The sequence below is a fragment of the Equus asinus genome, chromosome X, assembly GCF_041296235.1.
Source record: "Equus asinus isolate D_3611 breed Donkey chromosome X, EquAss-T2T_v2, whole genome shotgun sequence".
NCBI classification, from domain to species: domain Eukaryota; kingdom Metazoa; phylum Chordata; class Mammalia; order Perissodactyla; family Equidae; genus Equus; species Equus asinus.
The window spans coordinates 101,154,412-101,177,096 of record NC_091820.1 but is presented as its reverse complement, the minus strand read 5'-3'; the positions used below and the strand labels follow the sequence as shown (position 1 = coordinate 101,177,096).

At 49.6% G+C, this 22,685-nt stretch overlaps 1 protein-coding gene across 14 annotated transcripts in view; it reads right to left on the bottom strand.

The window, feature by feature from the left end:
- Positions 1-7,892: 7,892 nt before the first annotated feature.
- The window catches only part of FRMPD3 (FERM and PDZ domain containing 3), a 124,859-nt gene continuing 110,066 nt past the window's right edge, over positions 7,893-22,685 (bottom strand). For 13 of the 14 annotated variants that reach the window (XM_044763589.2, XM_044763590.2, XM_044763595.2 and 10 more), the window contains 2 exons: positions 13,335-14,156; positions 7,893-11,794 (listed from right to left, as the gene is read on the bottom strand). In XM_044763589.2, the coding sequence (XP_044619524.1) occupies positions 8,781-11,794; positions 13,335-14,156 (3,836 nt within the window). In that variant the 3' untranslated portion in view covers positions 7,893-8,780. The remainder of the gene's footprint in view (positions 11,795-13,334; positions 14,157-22,685) is intronic. The other variant, XM_014854647.3, reaches the window with a different exon arrangement.

Below are 22,685 nucleotides of genomic sequence, written 5' to 3'. Positions count from 1 at the left end.
GGCTAAGCTGTGGTCCCAGTTATTCAATCAGACACTAATCTTGGTGTTGCTATGAAGGTATTTTGTGGATGTGATTAATGTTCATAATGAGTGTCTTTTTTTTAACCAGGTACATATTTTATATATATATATATTTGTGTGTGTGTGTGTGAGGATGATTGGCCCTGAGCTAACATCTGTTGCCAATCTTCCCCTTTTTGCTTGAGGAAGATTGTCACTGAGCTAACATTTGTGCCAATCTTCCTGTATTTTATGTGGGACGCCACCACAGCTTGGCTTGATGAGTGGTGCTAGGTCCTGCTGGGATCCGAACCAGGAAACCCTGGGCCACTGAAGCAGATCACGCGAACTTAACTGCTGTGCCACTAGGCTGGCCCCTAATGAGTGTCTTTAAGTGGAGGAGAGTTTCCTAGACAATTTGGGTAGGTCTGATTCAGTCAGTTCGAAGGTCTTAAGAGCAGAACTGAAGTTTCCCTGAGGAAAAAGGAATTCTGCTTGCGGACTGCAGATTCAGCTGTTGCCTGAAAATTCCAACCTGCCCTTCCTGATGGCTTACCCCATGGATTTCAGACTTACCTAGCCAGCGCCCACAATGGTGTAAGCCAATTCTTTCCAATAAATCCTCTAACATACATCTCCTACTGGATCTGTTTATCTGGTCCATCCTGACCCATACATAACCAGATTGTGGAGGGCTTCGAATGCCAATTTCAGGGTGTTGAGGGTAAGGGCTGGAGTCCTGATGAGGGGAAATCTGATCTATGAGCTGGAGAGAAAGGGAGAGGGAAGAGGACCAATTATTTTGCTCTAGAAAAGGCTGAAGAATGCCCTCTTGCCCATATTTCATATTTCCAACTAACTCCAAAGCTCAGGACCACTGGGAGAATTTTGTAAACACACTCCTCATTGGAAGGGCTCTCGCCCTCCCCGTGCCCTGTAGGGCAGGTCTGGTTTTGCCTCCCTCTGAGATCTCAGGCTTCATAGGAGAGTCTAAATTCATCCATTTGTTCAATCAGCCATTTCTTCTGCAGGCTTTTCTTGGGCAGCAAGTATGGACAAAGTACAGTGCTCAGCCTTTGAAGTATAGAAATGAATTAAACATGGCCCTTTTCCTCAAGAAGCTTTACAAACTTGTAAATGACTACTTGAACAGCAGATGAGAGAAAGAAGTCCTCACTCTCTCCGTCTACTCCCTGCAGGACTAGAAATAAATCATTGCAGTAAAATCTCCCTTTTCTAGGCCTGCCACTTCAATCCCAGTGCACTGGACTTGTTCCAGCATCAGCTTTGACTAGCTGGGCTTCCTCGTCATCTTCAAGCAACTTTTTCTGCTCCTTCTGGGTATTAGCATTTCTTTCAAGATATTTTCTCTCTTCTATCCCCTGCCTATGTTCCGATTTTTCCCTCTCCAGGCTAGTGTGACCTGTCTTCATTGTTCATATTCTCATCTTCACTTTTTCAGCCATCTCCTAATTCCATGCCAAAGTGATGGCAGGTGGGTTTCTCACTTTTGTAAGCACGCCAGAGGGCTTTCAAAGGCCACCACAAAGCACATCAGATTTGTAGAGACTGCCTGATGAGCTGCAGCCCATGCTGAGCTCATGAGCTCTCAGGAGTTGGCCCTTCCATTGGGCCCTGAACTCCCAAACTCACATTCTCTGTCTTCAGTAAGTATGCAAGCTCTTTGAGGGCAGAGACCACGTGTGTCCCACAGCCCCTCTCATAGATCCTCCGAGTGGATACATTTTAAATGCTTAAGGATTTGAATTGAAAATCTGGATTAACACTGAAGATATATTAGGAGGTGAGTATTAATGGTTTTTCAAAAGAATTCAGTGTAGGAGTCCTTTGGAAAAGCAAAGGGCATATATGTAAATCACGATTTTATTAACAAAAGTCTATCTTAAAACGAGTCCTGTTCCAGATTTATCTCATAAAGCAAAGTTTGCTGTTTTACCTTAGGTAGGATTTGGCTGGACCCTTTACATGTATTTCACTCTCCTAGGGTTCCTGGGAGTTGGTTTCCCATGAAGATAGGCTTTTTTGTACAAGGACCGTATCCCAGAGAGCTGGAATCATTTAGGGATTTAAGAGATGGGAGATTTCAGCACCCCCCCCCCCCCCCGCCCTTGACAGAAGGGGATTAGATGAAAACGGCAAGGCCAAGTGGGCTGTGTGATTTGTTCTGGGGTTTAACTTTTATGAGCTGGGGAGTTCTCCCAGTTTAGTTACTGACCTGGGGAATGTTTGGGTGATGCTAGAAGTACTTGCCTTTGTTTAAAAAATGCTTACATGTAAGAATGTAGAGAAAATGTGCTTTGTTTTTTTTTAAGCTTATAGGCCCTCTAGTTCAATCCACTCAATTTATAATGCAAGAAACTGATACTCAGAGAGGGGAAGTAAATGCCCAAGGTCACACAGCTAGTTCTTGGAAGAGCTGCAAATAAAACCAAAGTCTTCTGGCTCCTGGTGTAAGGGCTTTTGCTTGCAACTCCGTCACAGAGCCAAGTTAACTTGGGCTCAGGGCTGCAGGAAACGCAAGTCAGACTCTTCCATTGTTCATCGGGGGAAAATCTGTCTATTTTCTACCTGGTTCTTTGAATCTTTTCAGGTCCCTGGAGGCATTGTACATTCCCTCTGTACCAGGTTAGAAAAGGGGCAGGAGTGCTTGTCCTTGCTCTTGCTTTCCCACCAATTCCTCTGTCCTTGGTGGCCAAGAATCCTGCCATTGCCATATATCTTTTTTTTTTTTTGCATATAAATCATACTAGGAATCAGGAATTGCAGTTATTTCCAGGAAACAGCCAACAGCTTGCCCATACTGCAGACTTATCCTCAAATTTATATGAGGTAGGGAGGGGCAGATGGCCTCCTCAGTTTACAAGTGGGCAGGCCAACGGATTGAGTGATTAGGGTTCTAGAAAAGGCAAAGAGAACACCTACCTCAATGGCTTGGACATTCTCCACTGTCATAATCCCATAATTGAGAGAAGGGATTTCCAATAGCCACTGTTACCAAGGTCACACGTACATGCATACAAATTAAAAGATCAGATTCATTGCATCCTGTATTGGATATGACTATATCTCACTTCACAGGAAGCCCTTAGGCACAGCACAAGTTGCTTTATTTGTTAATCAGATGGCTCAAAACCTAACGTATGCCCATAATATCAGCTTTTGCTTGGAGAGAGGAAGAGGAGGAGGAAGAGTTCAGTTTGAAGCGAGGGCAGGCCTACAGAGTTATCACCATGCAGGGCACTGAGAAGCCAGAGGAATGCATGAGGACCCAGGATGTCCTGGCAAGAAAAGGGGCAGGGAAGGCAACCAGGGGGTGGGAACCAAAACCAACTTTGCCCGCTAGGCCATTTTGCCATGATCCTGGGAGCTGAACCGCCCCGTCCCCTGTGGGTCTTTGAAAATCATTTCTCCTGCTGCCCTTGGCACGCTGCCATAGGTTGGCAAACTGCTAGGGTGGGAGTGGGATGCACGGGAACTAAACACTGAGCACAGTAGGTAGAACTTGAAGCTGTCACCAGGAAGCTGGCTGAGAGTTTGGAGTTGAAAGCCCTTTCCTATGAGCCAAGCCTAAACGCTGAAGAAAAATTAGAAGTTCAAGCCTCCTTCATTATAGCTGCTTCTAGCGAGGAGGATGAGAATGAAGAAATAATAGGAGGATGTCAGCAAAACAAGCCAGGGTACTGGCCAAAGGCCAAGAAGAGCCTTGGGTCCACCTGACTGTGTCCAGCCCAGGATGGGGTTCTCCACTGAGGTAGCAGGCAGGCTTCTCAATTTTAAAAGAAGGGTCCAAAGGGGAGGCGGTCTTGCATATCCCTTTTGGAAACTGACTGGAAGATGGTTTTGACTGAGAACAATGGATGTTTGAAGGAAACAGGCACCCAAGTTTCTAGTTCCAGGCTCTTGGTGCAAGCTTAATTAGTGTCTGTGAACCAGCTGCGACCAGGGCCATTCGATTTGCACTTGTTAAGCTCATACAGCTAGGGCTCAGGATTTTTATAGCTGCTTTTTCAGCACCACCTCATTAATCCTCCAAGCTGCAGAGGGAGGCTGAAGACTCAGTCATCTTCATTTTAGAGAAGAGGCCCAAAAAGGTGAAATGACTTGTACCCCATCACATGGCAAGTCAGCGGCTCGGCTGAAAATAGAATGGAGCCCTGATTCTGGGGGGGACCACTCAGCTTAGCCCATGCAGCCTCCCTGCTTTGCTTGTTCATTGCAGATGCACAAATCTCTGGCTTGGAGGGAATCTGGCTCCCCTCAGTCTGTGCCTGGGGCTGACCGTGTGCTAAAGTGTGTAACAGGCAACACTGGGGTGGGACATGGGAGGGGAGGGGGGCTTTGATAACATTGCCCCATCTCCTCCTGGCATCCCTTCCTGGCACCCTGTCATGCCAAGTCTCTTATCCCTGAGGAAGTGCCTGACCCCTACCTGTGCCCAGACCCACGGAAACAGGGCATCCTAGATGTCTTCCCCTTGGAGCCCACACCACCAGTTAGCTCATCTGATGGACCCTAAGCGTGTCCAATATTTCCACCAAGGCATGTCTAGTGGGAGAGGAGAGTGAACCTGGACGCTGGGTATATGGGCATGGGAATGTAGCCAAAAGTATCAGACACGAGTGTCAAGTGTCTTTGAAATATGTTTTACATGGCATGCAACTTTTGCATTCCTCTCCATGATAGTTTTCCATAAAAGTATTTAATGTATCATTTTGCATGATTTTTCCTCCCAGATCTTTGAGGAAAATGCACATGTATAAGCAATACGGGCCACATCCCTGGGAGGCTCAGACCTTAGTTTGAGGAGCACAGAGGGTGTCTCATAATTTTGATGGTGGCATTTTGGACACAACAGCTCTACCCACAAATTTCTGTGCACATATACCACTCCAGTCCCTGGTTCAGAGAGGCCTTATCCTTGCTCCAGATGCACACCCACAGTCTGGCTTCCAGCCTGGAGGATGGGGAATGGGATGCAGTTATTACTCCCATCCTAGTGGCTGTTTGGAGGAATTTGATCCTAAGACATAAATGTATGCCCCTTCCCAGTACTGGCAGCTGATTTTCCCCAGCCCCTTTGGCAGGAAAAGTTCTGGCTAAGGCAGGTCCTTTCAATTCGTTGCTGATGAAATTGCCTATTTAACAAGTTGAAAAAAATGTGACTATGCCAGTGCCACAGACCTCCTGGGTCCATGCCAACAGCGTGAGCCCGTTTTCCTTTAATTGGCTAAAGTCAGAAAGGCAGGAGTCAGGCTCTGGGGACTCACTTCTGGTACGGGGTGGCTGGAGAGCATCGGCTTCAGGTTCCGGCTCAGGCCGAAGACAGAGAGGAAGATGCTGGTGGGAAGAAGGCCTTCCCCAATGCTCCCAGCTACTGCAGAGAATGGCCCTGGGCCCACAGCAAAGGAGACCATTGGTCACCTCAGGAGTTTCCAAAGCTTTTGTTAAGTTGTTGGTGAAACTCAGCTGAGTCAGTGAGACACTGGATGATGGCCCTGACTCCTCATTCTTTGATAGGAGGATGCCAGGCTGCCTGGCTTCGTCCAACAGCACTGCCCTGGATTAACCATTCCCAGAGGACAGAGGGCCCTTTTCATGAGGTACAGAGGTATGGGAGGGCTCTCTCATGGCAGTCATCTTGTCAACCCTCATTCATTCAACATGTATTTATTGAAGACCTACTATGTGCCAGGTACTGTGTGGTTGGGTACCCAGGGTATAGAACTGAATGAGAATGCTTTCTAGCCGTAAGGAGCTACCAGTGTAGTGTAGGGCCAGAGGGAGCCCAAGTTTCTAGACTGTCCAGTCGGGTCATTTTAAGTGGTAGCAGGCCTCACTTTATATTGGCACTCACTTCCACTGAGTCCCAACCTTGGTGTTGTGGGACAGTATCCCTGGCAGACAGCTCTCAGAAGAGCTCTGCCAACAGGGCAAGGCCTGTCACCCCTGCCGGCCTCCCACATGCAGATGGGGCTCTGGTTTGGTGCTGGGAAGTGTGCAGAGCAGCCCAGCCTGACTGTGCGCTCTCTTGGCTCCTCCTCCATGCTCAGATTAGAAACCAGTTTAGCTACAACCTTTGCAGACATGAGAAACAGTCTATGCCCAATCTTTGGGAGGAAGCGAATAAGCAGGGCCACTGTACATGGCTGTATAGTTTGTGCACCTGGCTGACGGGGCAAGTGTGGCTGAAATTACCAAGCCATGTGCCCACAGGGACCATCACCCACAGGGTAAGGTTTTTCTTCTAATTCATCGTCGGGGGTGGGTGCAGCAGGGAAAACCTTTTTCGAGTTGGCACAAAGGCTCCTCACAGGCTAGTGGGGACCTGTGAGTACCAGAAGGAAATAGCAGAAAAGGAGAAACAGAATCATTTCCCACCATTCAGGAACTCTCTGAAAAGCCAGAGGTCAGCCCTGCTTAGGGTCCTGCTCTTGTATCCTATCGAACACCCTTCCCAATAAATTGCCAGAGGCCATTGCAAGGGATTCACTAGCCTAAGTGACAAGGCAGTCAGGCTATACTCTGAGGCGACTGGGCCCATTTCAGAAGGAGAGGCCCCATTTCTCAACCCCAACCTGAGAGCTGACCTAAAACCCTGTCTCCTAACTACCAGGCCATCCTGTGTACTAGGCACAGAGCACATTGCGTCGTCCCCCCCTCCTGCCTCCTTTAACTCTAAGGTCACAGACATGGTGGCCGCGTGAGCCAGAGGCCACAGGGTCAAGAGAAAGGAGTAAACAGTATCCAACTCCCATGACCAACGGAAGGCTTCTAAGAGCAGCAGAGAGGAGGCAGGAGGAGCAGGTTCTTCAGCTCTCATCACCCACTGGGGCCCGGGGAGGTGGGAGCAGAGGCCCAGGGGGCGCACTCAAAGGGCCACCACCCACCAACAATTCAAGGATACCCACAAAGAGGCACTGCAAAGACTTATTGGGATAGTAAGATGAATAGATTTAATCATTCTTGTTTCAAAAACAAGACATAAATTAGTATATATATATAAGTTATATATTTTATGTAGTATATATACTATATACAGACATTAGAAAATGTGTCCTCTCCGTGAGGCTGACGGAGAGGTGAAGGATGGTGGTGGAATGACACAGGCGAGGGCTGAGTGGTGAATGTGCAGGATCAAGAAGTTGGGAGAAGAGGAAGACCATATCAGCACTCGGGCTGGCAGTGGTCGCGGGGGAAAGGGGTCCCCACTGGCTGCATCTCTGGCCCATTAAACAACTTGGTCCTGTGGGAGGAGAGGCAAGGAAGGGGGGCTGGCTTCTGTAGAAGGAGCTCCCCTAATCCTTGCCAGGAGAAATGGCCACTCAGGGGGGCTTTATTGCGCTGGGGGTACCAAGAATGGGTGGGGGGTAAGCACAGTGTACATCTTTATAAAACTCACATAAGAATTGGGGATTTCACACGGGCCTCTCATGTAATGATGAAAGAGAGGCAGACACAGGGCACGAGCGGGTGGGAAACAGGGAGGTATGGAGAGGTGGATGAGAAGCAATCTATAGAGAAAAACATTGGCTTTCTTTGTTCCCTACAGTGGGACAATTGGTAGGGACTCCGTGTCTTCACTCCCAGGAAGGTTGTAGGGGGGCGGTGACGGCAGCAGATGTGTGTCAAGAAGGATGCTAAACAGTGTGAATTCCCTTCCAGATGACTCCGGAGAGAGAGAGAGGTGCAGGACTGCACCGGGTAAGGCGCTCAGCTTCTTTTCTTAGAGAGACAAATCCACAGGGTCAATACACAGCCAAAAGCATATACTCAGGATTAACATATCACGCTAGCTTCCAGAAGTTTAAGATATAGTCATCAACGCCCCCCACCCCCTACCCCCCTCCCCCAACCCCCCACCCCCCCACCCCCAATCCATAGCTAAGTCGAACTCCTAAGGACAGTCTGTCTGGTAGAGAGATGTTGAGAGAGGAGCCGCACGCCTGCAGCGACAGCCCTGCACTGGGCTGGGCCAGGCGGGCTCCAGGGCCTGCGCTGGGTCTCCCCAGGGCAGACGTTTTCACCAGGTACCTTACCCAGAACGAGTGGGGTGATCCCAGATGCTTGCGCCCTAGTGGACTGAGCCTCCCTGCCCGTCAGTGAGGGGCAGGGCACTTTGGGGATGGCTGGTGTGGAGCTACTGGGCCTGGGGGCGAGGGCTCCCAAGGCTGCCAGCCTGTTGGGCCGGCTGCAAACAGCCCTGTGTGGCTGTCTTCTGCAGACCTACCACCCGGGCATGGGCCCTGCGGGGTGGCTCCTGCCGAGTGAGTGTGAGCTCAGGGTGGGCGGGCACATCTGGGCCGAGTGCCCTTTCCCCTCCGCTCGGCGCTGTGTTCTGCTGCTACTGACACTGCTCCCTGGGGAGCAGATACCAGGAGGAGCTGAAGGCCTGTGGGCCTGCCTGCTTCAGGTGCTGGCTCCCCTGGCCCCCAAAATGGAGCAGGAAGTGAGCCTGATGGCACCTCTCAGCCCTGGAAAAGAGATAAAATACAGCTCTGCGGCAGGCGGCAGGTGTAGAGGGGCCTTGGCCCTCACAGTGACGCCCAGAGGCCAGGGAAGGGGTGAGGACACCCAGGGTGGCAGCTGCCTGGAGCCCTCAGGGATAGCCTCAATTCGGGGAGTTTTCACTCCCTGGAGACTGAAGGCTCTTGGACCCTGACTGGCCCAGCAGACACATACACTCACCACAAGATGCAAGGACCACAAAGCTCAAACCTGGGGCTGTGGTTGGGGAAGGGGGGCAGGCCTGGGCAGATGCCCTACTTAATAAGGGTTTTTAAGGAGCGAGTGAATGTGCTCATAACAGTCGCTGAAGTTGGGGAGCCTGGTGGGTGCCCTGTGGCCGCCCCTATAGCTGCTGTCTGCTGCTGTTGCTGCTGCTGCTGCTGGTTGAGGCTCCGGGCGGTGGACTCCTCAGCTGCGCGCAGCAGGAAGGTGTAGTTCCTCACCACCTCTTCTACCTTGGCCAGCAACTCCTGGCGCTGGGCCTCGGAGCGCACGATAAACACCAGCCGCACGAAGGTCTCAATGAGGCTGCTCAGCACCTGGAAGCTGCCCGTGATGGCTGCCAGCATGTGAGTGGGGCTCTTGTCCACATTGGCCACGCGACGGCAGGAGGCCCGCAGCTCCTTGAATTTGAGAGCCAGCTCGAGCTTGTACTCAGAGATCTGGGACACGTAGGGCTTGGGGGCCCGGGCCTCGGGGCTGGCCACACACTGCCGCAGGACTGTCAGCAGCTCGTTGGTGTCCAGCCGGGCAGCTAGGAAGCCGTCAGGCAGGCCATAGGCATGGGCCCGCAGGGCATTGATCTTGGCCAGGCTCCCCTCAAAGGTGGACACCCGCAGGTCAATCTCCTGGGTACGGGAGGCCTCGGGGCTGCTGCTGCTGCAGGTGGCGGCATCCAGCACCTGCAGGGTCCTGCTCACCACAGGCACCACCTGCTCATCCAACTTCATGCCGGGCAGAATCTTCATGGGGATGGAGTAGGAGAGCTCATCCTTGCCATCGCTGGTGTCATCTGCGATGTCGCACTTGCGGTAGTAGAAGCAGTAGCGGATGGAGCAGCACTTGCTGCTCTCGCTGTCCTCATCCAGCTCAGCAGGCTTCCGGTACACCTCTTCTGGCAGTGAGAACACGGCCATCTGTCTGGGGCCTTTGGTCTCAGGGGCAACCTGGACGTATGAGGGGTCTCCCAGGGTTGGTGACTCCAGAGACTTGCTTTTGGGACCCAAGCCTAGGGGGAGGCCTGCCTCTACCTCCTTGGCCTCCCTGGGCAGCATGCCCAGGGGTGGGTGTGGGTAGACGTCTGAGGTCAGTGAGGCCCTGTCACCCTGGTCCAGCTCACTGATGCTGTAGCGGCGCATCAGTTTCCTGTAGTTGGGAGCTCCCAGACACTCGCCCCCCGAGGCACACGTGGTCAGGCACGAAACACCACTTTCAGGCTCCGATCGGCATTCTCGGGATTCCAGGCTGGTGGAGCGGATGCGCCGGACATGGGTGGGGCTGCTGAGGCTTAAGCCTGGGCCAGCCTCTGGCTGCCTCTGGGTGGGGGGCACCCTGTCCCTCTCCGTCCCACGAAGGCCGGGCGCTGGTGTCTGGGGGGCCTGAGGGCGGCCCCCCCGGCAGATGCGCTTGCAATCGCAGCTGCGCCTTTGCTCTCGGGACATACCGGGCCCCTGCTGCACCGGGCTGCTTCGGAGCTGGCAGCTGCAGCGGCCTGGGGCCGGGGGTTGCAGGTACTCGGTGCCTGGCAGCTCCCCCTGGCTTGGGGGCTTTAGAAGTTCCTCGAGGAACTCCAGCTCATACTGCTTTACCTTCTGCAGCTGGGCCTGCCGCTCATCAGTCTCCTTCTTCTGGCGGGTTGGGAAGGTGGCAGAGAATAAATTGCGTAGCCGGAAAGGACCTCGGGATGATTTGGGCTTTGTCGGGCCTTCAGAGGCTGAGTGCGCGCCATCCAGGGTCGTTTCAAGCTTCCTGGAGGGCATGGTGCTCACCTGCCGGCTGGCAGCCTGGGACCTCAGTGGGCTCTGGCCTCGAGGCTGGCAGCTGGGGCTCTGGCCTCGGGATTGGCTGCTGGGGCTGTGGCCACGGGGCTGGCAGCTGGGGCTGTGGCCTCGCGGCTGGCAGCCAGGGCTCTGCAGAGCCACGGGGTAGCTGGCTCGGGGGACCAGGCTGGTCTCCTCCAGCTTGCTGCTTTGGGACGTGCTCTCCAGCTGTCCCTTCTCCCCCTGGCCAGAGATGGTGCCCTGCTTGTGCAGGGAGGGCTTAGCACCCTCTGGCCCGCCCTTGCCTGCCACCTCCCCTGCAGCTTGCTTGCCCACTGACTCTCGACTTGCTCGTGACAGATAGCTTTTGGGAGGGAAACTTTGAACAGGCAGCCTGTCCTCTTGTGGGGAGAGATGCAGGCTGTCAGCCCGGCTGCCTGTGGGTGCTCTGGAGCCGGAAGAGACCTCTGGGCTCAACTGCTGCTGGGAATTCCGTGAGGTCTCTGGAGCACTGGGGCTCATTTTGAACTTAAGATTCTTATTGGCACTGCTGCTCATCATGCTTGCCTCTGGCCTCCCCACGCTGGCCTCCAGCCTTCTCTCCCCACTGCTGGGGGTGTTCCCCAAAGCCCCGCCAGGGGCAGGGAGACTCTTAGTGTGAACCACCTGTTGTAGGGCGGCTGAGATGATGGCTGGGGTCACGCTGCCCTTTGGGTCCAGGATAAGCTTGGGGCTCAATCTGACTTCCTTTGGCAGGTTCTCCCTTAGCTCACAGACCTGCTCTTCACTGAGGGACGGTGTGGCTGCCCTCAGTGACATCTCTAGGCCTGCCCTAGGGTGGCCAGGCCCTTTGTCCTCAGGAACTGGGGACAGCAGGCTCAGATTTTTCTGCTCACTAAGCTGTGGGGACAGTGCTGGGTGCACTGCCAAGGCATATGTTCGCTCTCGCTGAGACTGGGCCTCTGACTGGGGCAGCTTCCTCCGAGCGCCAGGGGGGCCAGGACTCTGGCCTGTGACAGCTGGCTGGAGGGATGGATTGGGATCCGGGCGCCCGAGAGAATAAGGGGCCGTGATAACAGCCTGGGCTGCGCAGCTCTGGATCCGGAAGGGCAGGTCCTTGCGGGCCAGGAGGCTGTCCTTGTTGAGGTGCTGGGCCAGGAAGTAGGTGGTGTTCTGGTGCTGCTTCATGGCAGACATCATCTCCGACATGTCCGTGAGCTCCGAAGAGTTGGTTTCGTGGCCCGAGTCCAGCGATGATTCGGGAGTGATTGTGGCCAGCACAATCAGACCTGGGGGAACAGGGGTAGGGCTGCTGCACTTACTCAGATCAAGTCCTTTTCCAACTATATGTGAAGAGTTTATGGGGGCTGAGGTTAGCCAGCAGTATTTCAAGCTAGGGAAAACCAGTCAGGCCTGGGAGGACTGCAGGACTGAGGGTGGGAGGAGTGGAGGGGAGGGGACAAAGAGAGGCAAGTGGGAGAGGGGTTATGAAGGGCTGGAATCCGAAAGAGAAATAAAAGAGGCACAGAGAAGATCTGGGCAGTTTGATGGCAAATTAACATGCAAATCACATGCAAAAAACCATGCTAATCATCACTATTTTTAGATTCAACAGCTAGGAAATTTTTGTTAATTGTCCTGAAGAGGGCTGGCAAAGAGAGGTCCCTCTCTCTCTGGCCCTCGCATCTGGCCAGGCCTGCCTACAGTCCTTGCAGCTGAGGCCATTTAGCTGAGCTTGCCCACACTCTGGCTACCACATGGGCCTCAAGCCTGGGAGCAGCTAGTGCTGGGAGCTCAAGTCTGAGGAAAGAGAAATGCCAGCCCCGAGGGCCAAACACATGGGAGCTGCCTGACACCAAGGATGCCGTCACATACACAAAAGGCAGGGGCTGTACTCTCCCTGGGCAGCCAGGCTCCCTCTCACCCCACTCTCTTCCTCTACTTTCCCCTGCCTCACATGCTCTCTCATGTGCCTCATTCCATCCTAGTCCTTTTCTGTTGCTGTATCATTTCCCTCCTCTTTTTAAGGTGTATGTGTGACTATGGGTACATGTCTGACACGTGTGTTTGTCTACAAGATGGATGCATGTGTGTCTATAACAGGGAATAGCATGCATGTTGTATGGTTCTCCCACCAAATAATAATTCATAATAGTAGCTACCACTTACTGAGTCCTTACTATGTGCTAGGCAGTGTGTAAGTGCCTTGCATGAACGATCTCATTTAATCCTCACAACAACCCCATGTCATATGACAGTTATTATCAACCTCATTTAAGATGAGAAAAGGGAGGCTCAGAGAGGAAATGCCTTGCCAAAGGTCACAGTGAAAGTGAGTGAAGAAGCCAGGACTCGGGTGCGTCTGACTGAGAGCCCATGCTCTTAGGTAGGATAAAGCCCTCAGCCCTGAGCAGTGATGGCTCCTGGCTCCCAGGTCACTAGGTGGCTAGTTGGTCGTTTTGTTTTTCTTCCAGTCATGTGCATGCTGGACGTTCTTTGCCTGTCTTCTATGTCTCTCACAATTTTGCTCTCATCCTCCATCCTTGCCTGGCTCCGTAGCTGTCACAGCCCCAATCCCTGGGGTCCACCTGCAAGACATTTCCAGAAATGGAATGGCGAGAGCCAGAGCTCTAGCTAGAGCTGAGCAGCCGATCCTTGCTGCAGTGTCATTGCTCCCCTGACCCTCTCTGAACTGCCTCTGGCCCATCCACTGCCCTGCTATACTGCGGTGACTTTGACCTCTGCTTGGGAAGAAGCAATGTCACCTGCTGGCCCTGCCCAGCTGGGAGAAGAAAGGGGAGACGAGAGAGAGGAGGAACGGGCTGTTACCTGCAGTCTGTGGGGGTGGGGGATGTGGTCCATCCTCTGAGGCTGCCAGGGCTTCCAGAGCCTGCAGAGTGGACACCAGGGCATCATCTAGCTCCTGGGCATGATCTCGCACTGTCCGGGTCTGCACACTGTCAATCAGTGTCACCGGAATCTCATCATACAGGAGCCCACGCAGGTGGCGGCCTTGCTCCTGGCTCTGGACGGCCCGGCGCTTGGGGTCATCCTCATCAGAACTGTTGTCACGGAAACCAGGAGGTGGGGCAGCAATGGCAGGCAACAGAGAAGTGCTCTCATCTTCCTCCTCTTCCTCCTCCTCACTCCCAGGGGGTGGGAGGGACATCAAGTCTACCATATTGTCACGAGAGGAGCCAGGCCTCCCTGCTTTGCGAGGGCCCAGCTGCTCCTGGAGTTTCGCTTTGCAAGAGTCACAGTAGAAATTCAGGGCTTCAGCCCCAAGGGAATTGTCCAAGGTGTAGGACCGGGCCCTGCTGGCACAAGGCTCGTGGTCTAGGCTGGCTGCATCAAAGTCATCGGGGACCACAGTGTAACCTTGGCCAGAGCTTTTGGACGTGGGGTCAGACTTGGTCCGGGGCCTGGTCTCCTCAAAGAAGATTAAGTTCTCGTTGACATCCGTCCGGCTTTCCTGCTCCTTTCTTTGTTCCCGCATGTGGAGGTAGCAAAAGCTGACAAGCTCAGAGTTGGCAGGTGGGGGCGTGCAGCGGCTCGACTTCCTGGGGCTGGTGCCCACGCTGCCCACATAACTACTCTCCTTTTTCCCCAGGTGGCCCCCAGTGACAGGGCGGTGGGCGCTGTGCATGTAATCTAAACCCAGAAAGAGAATCAACAGATGAGCCCTGGTACTGAGGACTGTGGCTGAGCAACCTTGGCATCTCTGGCCCAGGTCTCTGGCACACAACTGGGTGGCAGGTACAGAGAGAGAGAATTATCTGGCTGCTAGAGCTTAGGGAAAGGGGAGTCAATTGGCCATGTCATTGCTGACCCTGAAAGTAGAGTGAGTAGAATCAAATGGCCTGGGCTGCTAACAGCCCCATCGCTTCTGAAATGGGAAAAGACATGAGGTGAACACCTGGGTGTCTGGGCACAGCTGGACTCTTACATGGGTATGTCTGGTCTGAGAGTCAGCTGTAAGCACACTTAAAGAGGTGAGATTTGTTTTATGTTGAATCTTTTGGCAGAAGGAAATAAATATGACAAGTTACTAGTGCTTTAGTGGGAAAGTGCAAAACGGGCTATCTACAATGCCCAACAGTTTGCATTTCAAAGAGGACTGTCGATGGAGGGACCCTAAAAGAAAAGAGCTCTACTAGTAGAGTTCTGGGCATCTGAATGTGTAAAGCGTATGAGAGAGATGTTGGGATGTGCATATGTGAGGGTGGCATCCTTATAATTCCTCAATCATATTACTCCTCTGCCTTCATGCAGGGCCAGCCTACCTCCTACACATACATGTTGCAAAATATTCTAGTCAACAGTTTTTAATGATGGTAAGTGTGTGCATCTGAGAATTATCCATAGCAAATGCTTTATTTCTGAATGGCTTTTCTCTCTTAGTCTGTTTTGGGGCCCCTCTCCATGTTATTTGTGAGAATATACTGAGACAATGCCAACTTACTTTGCTATCAGCAGATAAACAGACAGATGGCAAGGAAGTACTAACTTAAGCTAAGGTCGTCACACATGATCCCATTTAATCCTAACAACAACCCAATGAGGTAGGTGCTATCATTATCTCCATTTTACAGAGGAAGAAGCTGATGCAGTTGGTTATGTGCCTTACCCAACGTCACAGGAGTCATAAATGGTAGTTGGGATTTGAGCCCAGGTTGAGGGACCATAAAACCCATGTTTTTAACCATTACCCCACAGTTCATCGAGGTCGTCAAAATGCTGGAAAACAAAACTTCAATACTTCCAAATTCCAATCTGACAGGGTCAATGTGTCAGTGTTGCTTTTCACTAGAGCTTATAGTCATCACAAAAGCATGGTGCTGGCACTTAACAACAAAGCCCCAAAGTACATGAAGCAGAAACTGACTGAATTGAAAGGAGAAATACACAATTCAATTGCAATAGTTGGAGACTTCAATACACCACTTTCAATAATGGGTGGAGCGACTAGGAAGAAGATAAACAAGGCAATCGAGGACCTGACCAACACTATAGACCAACTAGACCTGATGGAAATCTATAGAATATGCCACCTAACAGCAGCAGAATATACATTCTTCTCAAGTACACCTGGACATTATCCAGGATAGGCCATATGTTAGGTCACAAAATGAGCCTCAACAAATTCAAAAGGAATAAGATCACACAAAGTATGTTTTTTGAAGACAAGAGAATTAAATTAGAAATTAATAACAGAAGGAAATTTGGGAAGTTCACATATAGGTAGAAGTTAAACAAAACATACCTAAATAACCAATGGGTCGAAGAAGGAATCACAAGAGAAATTGGAAAATACATGAATTAAAATAAAGATACAACAGGGGCTGGCCCCGTGGCCGAGTGGTTAAGTTTGCGCGCTCCGCTGCAGGCAGCCCAGTGTTTCGTTGGTTCGAATCCTGGGCGCGGACATGACACTGCTCATCAAACCACGCTGAGGCGGCGTCCCACATACCACAACTAGAAGGACCCACAACGAAAAATATACAACTATATACCGGGGGGGCTTTGGGGAGAAAAAGGAAAAAAAAAAAATCTTTAAAGATACAACAGGGCTGGCCCAGTAGCATAGTGGTTAAGTTCATGCGCTCTGCTTTGGTGACCCAGGGTTTGTGGGTTCGGATCCTGGGTGCTGGACGTACACACCACTCAACAAGCCATGCTGTGGCAGTGACCTACATACAAAAAATAGAGGAAGACTGGCATAGATGTTAGCTCAGCAACGATCTTCCTCAAGCGAAAAAAGAGGAAGGTTGGCAACAGATGTTAGCTTGGGGCCAATCTTCCTCACAAATAAAAAAAAAAAAAGAAGTGGAAAGATTTCACATTCATAACCTAAACTTCCACCTTATGAAACTTGAAAAAGAAGAGCAAGGTAAACTCAAAGCAAGCAGAAGGAAATATAGAGGATAGAAAAACAATAGAGAAAATCAACGAAACTAAAGGTTGCTTCTTTGAAAAGATGAATAACATTGACAAACCTTTAGCTGTACAGGCCAAGCAAGAAAGACAGAAGATTCAAATTACTATGATCAGGAATGAAAGAAGGAACATCCCTACTGACTCTACAGATATGGAATTGATTATGAGGGAATATTATGAATAAGCTTATGCTAACAAATTAGATAGCATAGATGAAATGGACAAATTCCTAGACATACACAAACTAGCAAAACTGAGTCAAGAAGATAGAACATCTGAATAGCCCAATAACAGGGAAAGAAATTGAATTAGTGATTAAAAATCCACACCCCCCCCGCCCCCTGCCCCCCCAAAAGAAAGGCCAGGCCTAGATGGCTTCACTGGTGAATGCTGCCAAATGCTCAAAGAAGCATGTATACTAATTCTTCACAAACTCTTCCAAAAAACAGAAGAGGAAGAAATACTTCTCAACTCATTCTATGAGGCCAATATTACTCTGATACCAAAACCAAAGACATCACGAGAAAACTATGACCAAGATTTCTTATGAATATAGAATCAAAGCTCCTCAACAAAATGCTAGCAATCTGAATCTAGCAACATATAATTATATACCATGACCAAGTGGGATTTATTGCAGGAATGCATGGCTGATTTAACATCCCCAAATCAGTTAATGTAATACGCTATGTTAATAGAATAGAGGGCAAAAACTACATGATCATTTCAATAGATGCAGAAAAATCACTTGACAAAATCCAACACCCTTTCATGATAAAACTCAATATGCCAGAAATAAAAGGGAACTTCCTCAACATGATAAAGGTTAAACTTTAATAAAAGAAGTGCAAAACTTGTACACTGGAAACTATAAAACATTTGTGAAAGAAATTAAAGAAGACTGAAATAAATGGAAAGACATTCTATGTTCATGGATTGAAAGACAATATTTTTAAGATGGCAATACTTCATGAATTGATCTACAGATTCAACACAGTCTCTAGCACAAGCTCAGCTGACTCTGTAGAAATTGACAAGCTAATACAAAATTCCATATGGACTCACAAGGGACCCAGAATAACGAAAACAATTTTAAAAAAGAAGAACAAAGGAAGAGGACTCACACTTCCTGATTTCAAAACTGACTATGAAGCAATGGTAATCAAAACAGTGTGGTACTGGCATAAGGACAGACACATAGATCTATGGAATAGAATTGACGGTCCAGAAATAAACCCTCATATTTATGGTCAAATAGACCAATTTAAAAATGGGCAAAGGATTTGAATAGATACTTCACCAAAGAAGATATACAAATGGCCAATAAGCACATGAAAAGATGCTCCATATCACTAATCATTAGGGAACTGGAAATCAAAACTACAGTGAGATACCACTTCACGTCCACTACAATGGAGGTAAGAAAAAAGATGGACAATGACCACTGTTGGCGAGGATATGGTGAAATTGTAATCTTCCAACATTGCTGATGGGAATGTAAAATGGTGCAGTCACTTTGGAAAACAGCTTGACTGATTCTCAAAATTAAACATAGAGTCACCATTTGACCAGCAGTTCCACTCCTGGATATATACCGAAGAGAAATGAAAATACATGTCCCCACAAAAACTTGTACATGAATGTTTATAACATTATTATTCATAATAGCCAAAAGGTGGAAACAACCCAATGTCCATCAACTGAGGAATGGATAAACAAAACGTGGTATATCAATACAACAGAATATTATCAGTCAATAGAAATAAATGAAGTACTGATATATGCTACAACAAGGATGACCCTTGAAAACATTATGCTAAGTGAAAAAAGCCAGCCACAAAAAGACAATATATTGTATGATTCCATCTATACAAAATGTCCAGAATAGGCAAAGCTATAGAGACAGAAAGTCGATTAGTGGTTGCTTAGGGCTGAGTGGTAATTAGGAGAGAAATGGGGAATGAGTGCTAATGGGTACAGTGTTTGTTTTAGGAGGGGTGAAAATGTTCTAAAATTAAATTGTGGCAATGATTGTACAACCCTGTGAACACATTAAGTATACTCAAAATCACTGAGTTGTGAACTTTAAATGGGTTAATTTTATGGCTTGGAAATTATATCTAAATAAAGCTGTTTATTAAAAAAAAAGCAAAGCACTGGGCACATGATGAACTCTCAATCATTATAAAAAGAGCAAAAATGTGCTCTGCATTCAAAAGGACTTTATGGGGTTTATCTCACATGATCCTGTCAATCCCTCAGAAGGTGGGTACTATGATTATCCTCAGTGTACAGATGAGGAAACTGAGACTCAGTTTATGGAACTTGCTCATTATCACACAGCTAAGATACGGCACATCTGGGACTGGAACCCAAGTCTCTGTGACTTCAGATCCCAAGTCCTTGCTGTTTTCCATACACCATGTTGCCCCTCTAAATCCAGTCAATGTAGCTACATTGAGTGGGTTCAATTCAGACCTTAGTGGCTAGATCTAGTGAACTCTGGGTCAGCTGGGGGAATAGTATGTAATGACCCTCTGAGCCTTAGGGAAGAAGTGCTCTAGAGGAACAGTGAGCCAGGAGCATGAACTACCAGTTCAGGAGGTCTCTACTCCAAGGCGTTGTCCACAGGTCCTGGCCATTCACCAGGTGCTAACTACCTGAGACAGCTGAATGATCAGTGTAGTCAGCCTGGCAATAAGCTGCCATCACAGGTGGCTCTTGGGGGCATGTCCAATAAGCAGTTGGTGACTTCTCTCAGGCCAGGTCTGGTGGTCTAAGGGTGGCTTCCTTCCCTGTAAGATGGAAACATCTCCCAACACCAGGCTGTCAAGGCCAGGTGATGCACAACCCTATCATTTGGTACTGTGATTTCCAGATCTGAGCAGCAGCATGAGGCTGTGTGGAGGAGAAAATGTGCCTGTAGAAGGGCAAATCTCTTCTAGACGGAAGGTTAGAAATGCCAGTAAAGCCAGGTGCAGTCGGCTGATGGCTGGGACAGTGTGCCTCCCAGACTACAAATCTGCTGTAAATTGCTCATCAGCTTTCCCCAAGAGGGATGCCCTAGTCTATCCCTCTGTACTCAGCTACTCAGAAGACTGACAAAAAAAATACTTGCAAAGAACAGAATGGGGATCCAACTGGAGCTATGTTCAAAAATATATGCAGTTTATTTTTATATACATAAACATACAGTCAGCATGACATTGACTCAACCAGCTTTCTATTACTTGGTCTTGCTGTATTCCACAGTCTGATGATCATTACTGGTCATAATGATGACCTGGAGACCTTGCGAGAACCTCATGTTCTTTCTGAATTATCATCAAAAAAAAGGGTCTGTTATGTTCCGTCTAGATTTAGTACTCTGTGCATGTTGTTGAGTTTTAACTACATGAAAATGAGTAAGCCATGTATGGGATGTATAGAAGCCATTAACTAGAATATTCGATTCACCAGACCAAACTGTTTTCTAACCATGGGAGAAAATAGAGTGATCTCCAACTGGGGCCCCCAAAACCCTATTTTCCTAGATTTCCCCAGGATACAAGGAGCTCAAGGCTGGAGAGAGATGGCACCTGCCTCTGGATTTCTCACCAGCCCGATACAAGAGGAGAAGTGGCATTTGTTTGAGCCTTTCTCTACGCCATGCCCTCGAGCTCAGGTGTTGTTCTGTTGTGGCAGTGGAATTTCCCCTGTATAGGAACAAAGGCACTTACTGCATTGGCATTACTCTTTAACTGTCTGTATTCCCCCACTAGACTGTGAGCTCTGTGAGGGCAAGGACCATGTCTCTTATTCACGGCTCTATCTGCAGTGCCTGGCACATAATGAGAACTTGAGAAGTAGTCATTTAGTGAAAAAATGAAATACCTACTTTGGGGAAACTACTGATAAAGCCCAAGAGGTACTCCCTTCACATCCTTGTCCCCATTTTCCTTTCTTTTTTGGCTCTCAGAGTAGAAGTGATGCTTTCTCTTGCCCAGTTGCTGGTTTAACAGCATCCTTAAGGCCCAGTCAGCTAAGCATTGAGTTGGGCTAGCTGGCAGCCAGCAGCTGCTGCGGGACAAGAATATAGAGCCGTCCAGAGAGACCAGGCCCTGAGCGGGCTGGAGCTCTGGCCCCTGAGGGAAAAGCCCAGATGAGATTGGCAGGATACCTGTTCCTTTGAGGCCTTTGCTGAACAACAGCCAACACTGGGGCTTCTGTTCTGGGATGAAAGTGGGGGCCGATGGAGGAAATGGATCTCAACTTTGTACCAGGAACTGATGGCCCCTCACTGTAACCTGGGAACAGGGTTCTTCAGTAGTGCTGCTTGCTGTCCCCATTTCCCATCCTTGGGGCCATGGGAATATGATGTGCACACCAGCACCCAATAGGCAGAGCCATGAGGCTCACCCTGCCCCACATGCCAAGAGGACTCAGTGGCTGACGCTGACCTAGCATCTAACAGTCCAAAAGGCCACACAGCTGGGCCCAGGCATGGACTCAAGCCCTTGGGGAAGTGAAGCACTACAAACAGTGGGGACATCACTGTGGTCCATCTAGCTCCTGCATGGACCTGTGCTAGAGGCAGCTTGAGCCCCCGTCACTGTGCAGGCTTAAGGGGGCTCTCAGGAATCAGGGAGGGGCTCTAAAGCCATGCCTACCATTTGTAGGAGCCTCCTTTCTAGGCTGCAACACCTCCAAGAGAATCCAATGAAATCAATTTGCCTTTGGAAAAACAACAGGATGCAACATGCAATGTGTTCAGTGAGACCAATGGGACACAGGAAGCCCATGTCCCTCACTTGATGCCACTGTCCCCACAGCAAGGGGAATGCTTAAGGACAACACTAGCTAGGGTGCTGACAGGATGAAAGAAACCCTTTGTCAGGCAGAGTGGGACTACAAAGCCCCCAGAGCCTTCGGAAAGTGGATCTTCCCCAAACAACCCAAACTTCCACATCTGGTCCTCAGCTGAGCTCCAGGCTCTTCCTTCTGCCTTCCCTTTTCCCTTTCTCCCTCTCTAACCTGCTCAGTAAGAGGTATAATTCACTTGGGTGTGATGATAGAGAGGAAGACCACAGGTGACACTGACAATGCTAATGCTGGCTTTGCCACTGTTTGCCCATCATAGGTTTGATACTACGTATAGCTGCCTACTTTGGAACTATTCACTTGGAGACGTGCGGCAACTCAGCCCCTGGGTTCTTTCTACTCCAAGTCAGTTCCTTTGCTTCTCTATGTGGAGGCTCCTTCTTATGCTGTTGGGCCACCTCTCCTTTCCCAAGTCTGTGTTTGGTGGATTGCCTTCTAATTCCTGTGGACAATGTTATGAGATGTAAATATGGGCTTGCCATGATGTTTGTGATGAAGAGACAATGAGGTGAGAGGGTGTGTGTGAGTACACAGCCCACTGGGTGCTGGGTCATCCATCAGGAGGGTGTTTCTACTCTCAAACTCCTTGATCTAGATCAGATGTGACCACACTGCAAACCAAGAGCCTTGAAGAGAGAAGAAATAGTCAAGCAGCAAGGCAAGTGGATGGAGAGTTTTCACCATGTGAGGAGGGTGATGACTGAGTGGTAAGTCTCAGCTTCCACTCATGATGTTTGGGTTCTGAGGTGGGGGAGCACTTGCTGCCTATACGTGAGCCTTAGGTCTAGTGTGTGGAGTACTTGTTCTTTGCATCTCCTCCTCCTCCCACTTCAGTTCGGGGCAGCAATATCTGGACCGAGCTGATTTTTCCCAAAGCCCCTATTTGTGCCATCACCAGGACAGCTCCCAGGGGTGGCTGCACTGAGTTGACTAACTGGGACGCCTTCTGTTTGGGGGCTGCACTTGACCTTGTTCTTAGTAGTCATCCCCTCCTGTCTCCAAGCCTCCTGCTAGACTATTCTAGGCCTGCACAGTCTTTTACCCCAGCCTTCCATGGCCTCTTACTTCAGGCAGCTCTGTCAATGCTCCCTATGATGAACAAAAGAAAGACTTTATCTTCATTTTCAACCTCCACTTCAACTAAGCCAGAACATCCATGCTTCTAGGTCACTGTGCCTCTAAAGCTTTGCCTTAGATCCAATGTGATTCTTTAATTGGTTCTATTTATCACTTGTTTGCTATTTTTATCTTACAGTCGTTCACTGACTCAATCACAATGTGTTGTCAAAGGCATCCTTTGTGGGACAGCCCCTTCTGAAGGCCAGCTATCTTTCCCACTGGCTTGTGCCAGGTAGGACACAGTGGTACAGCATCGGCTCCTGG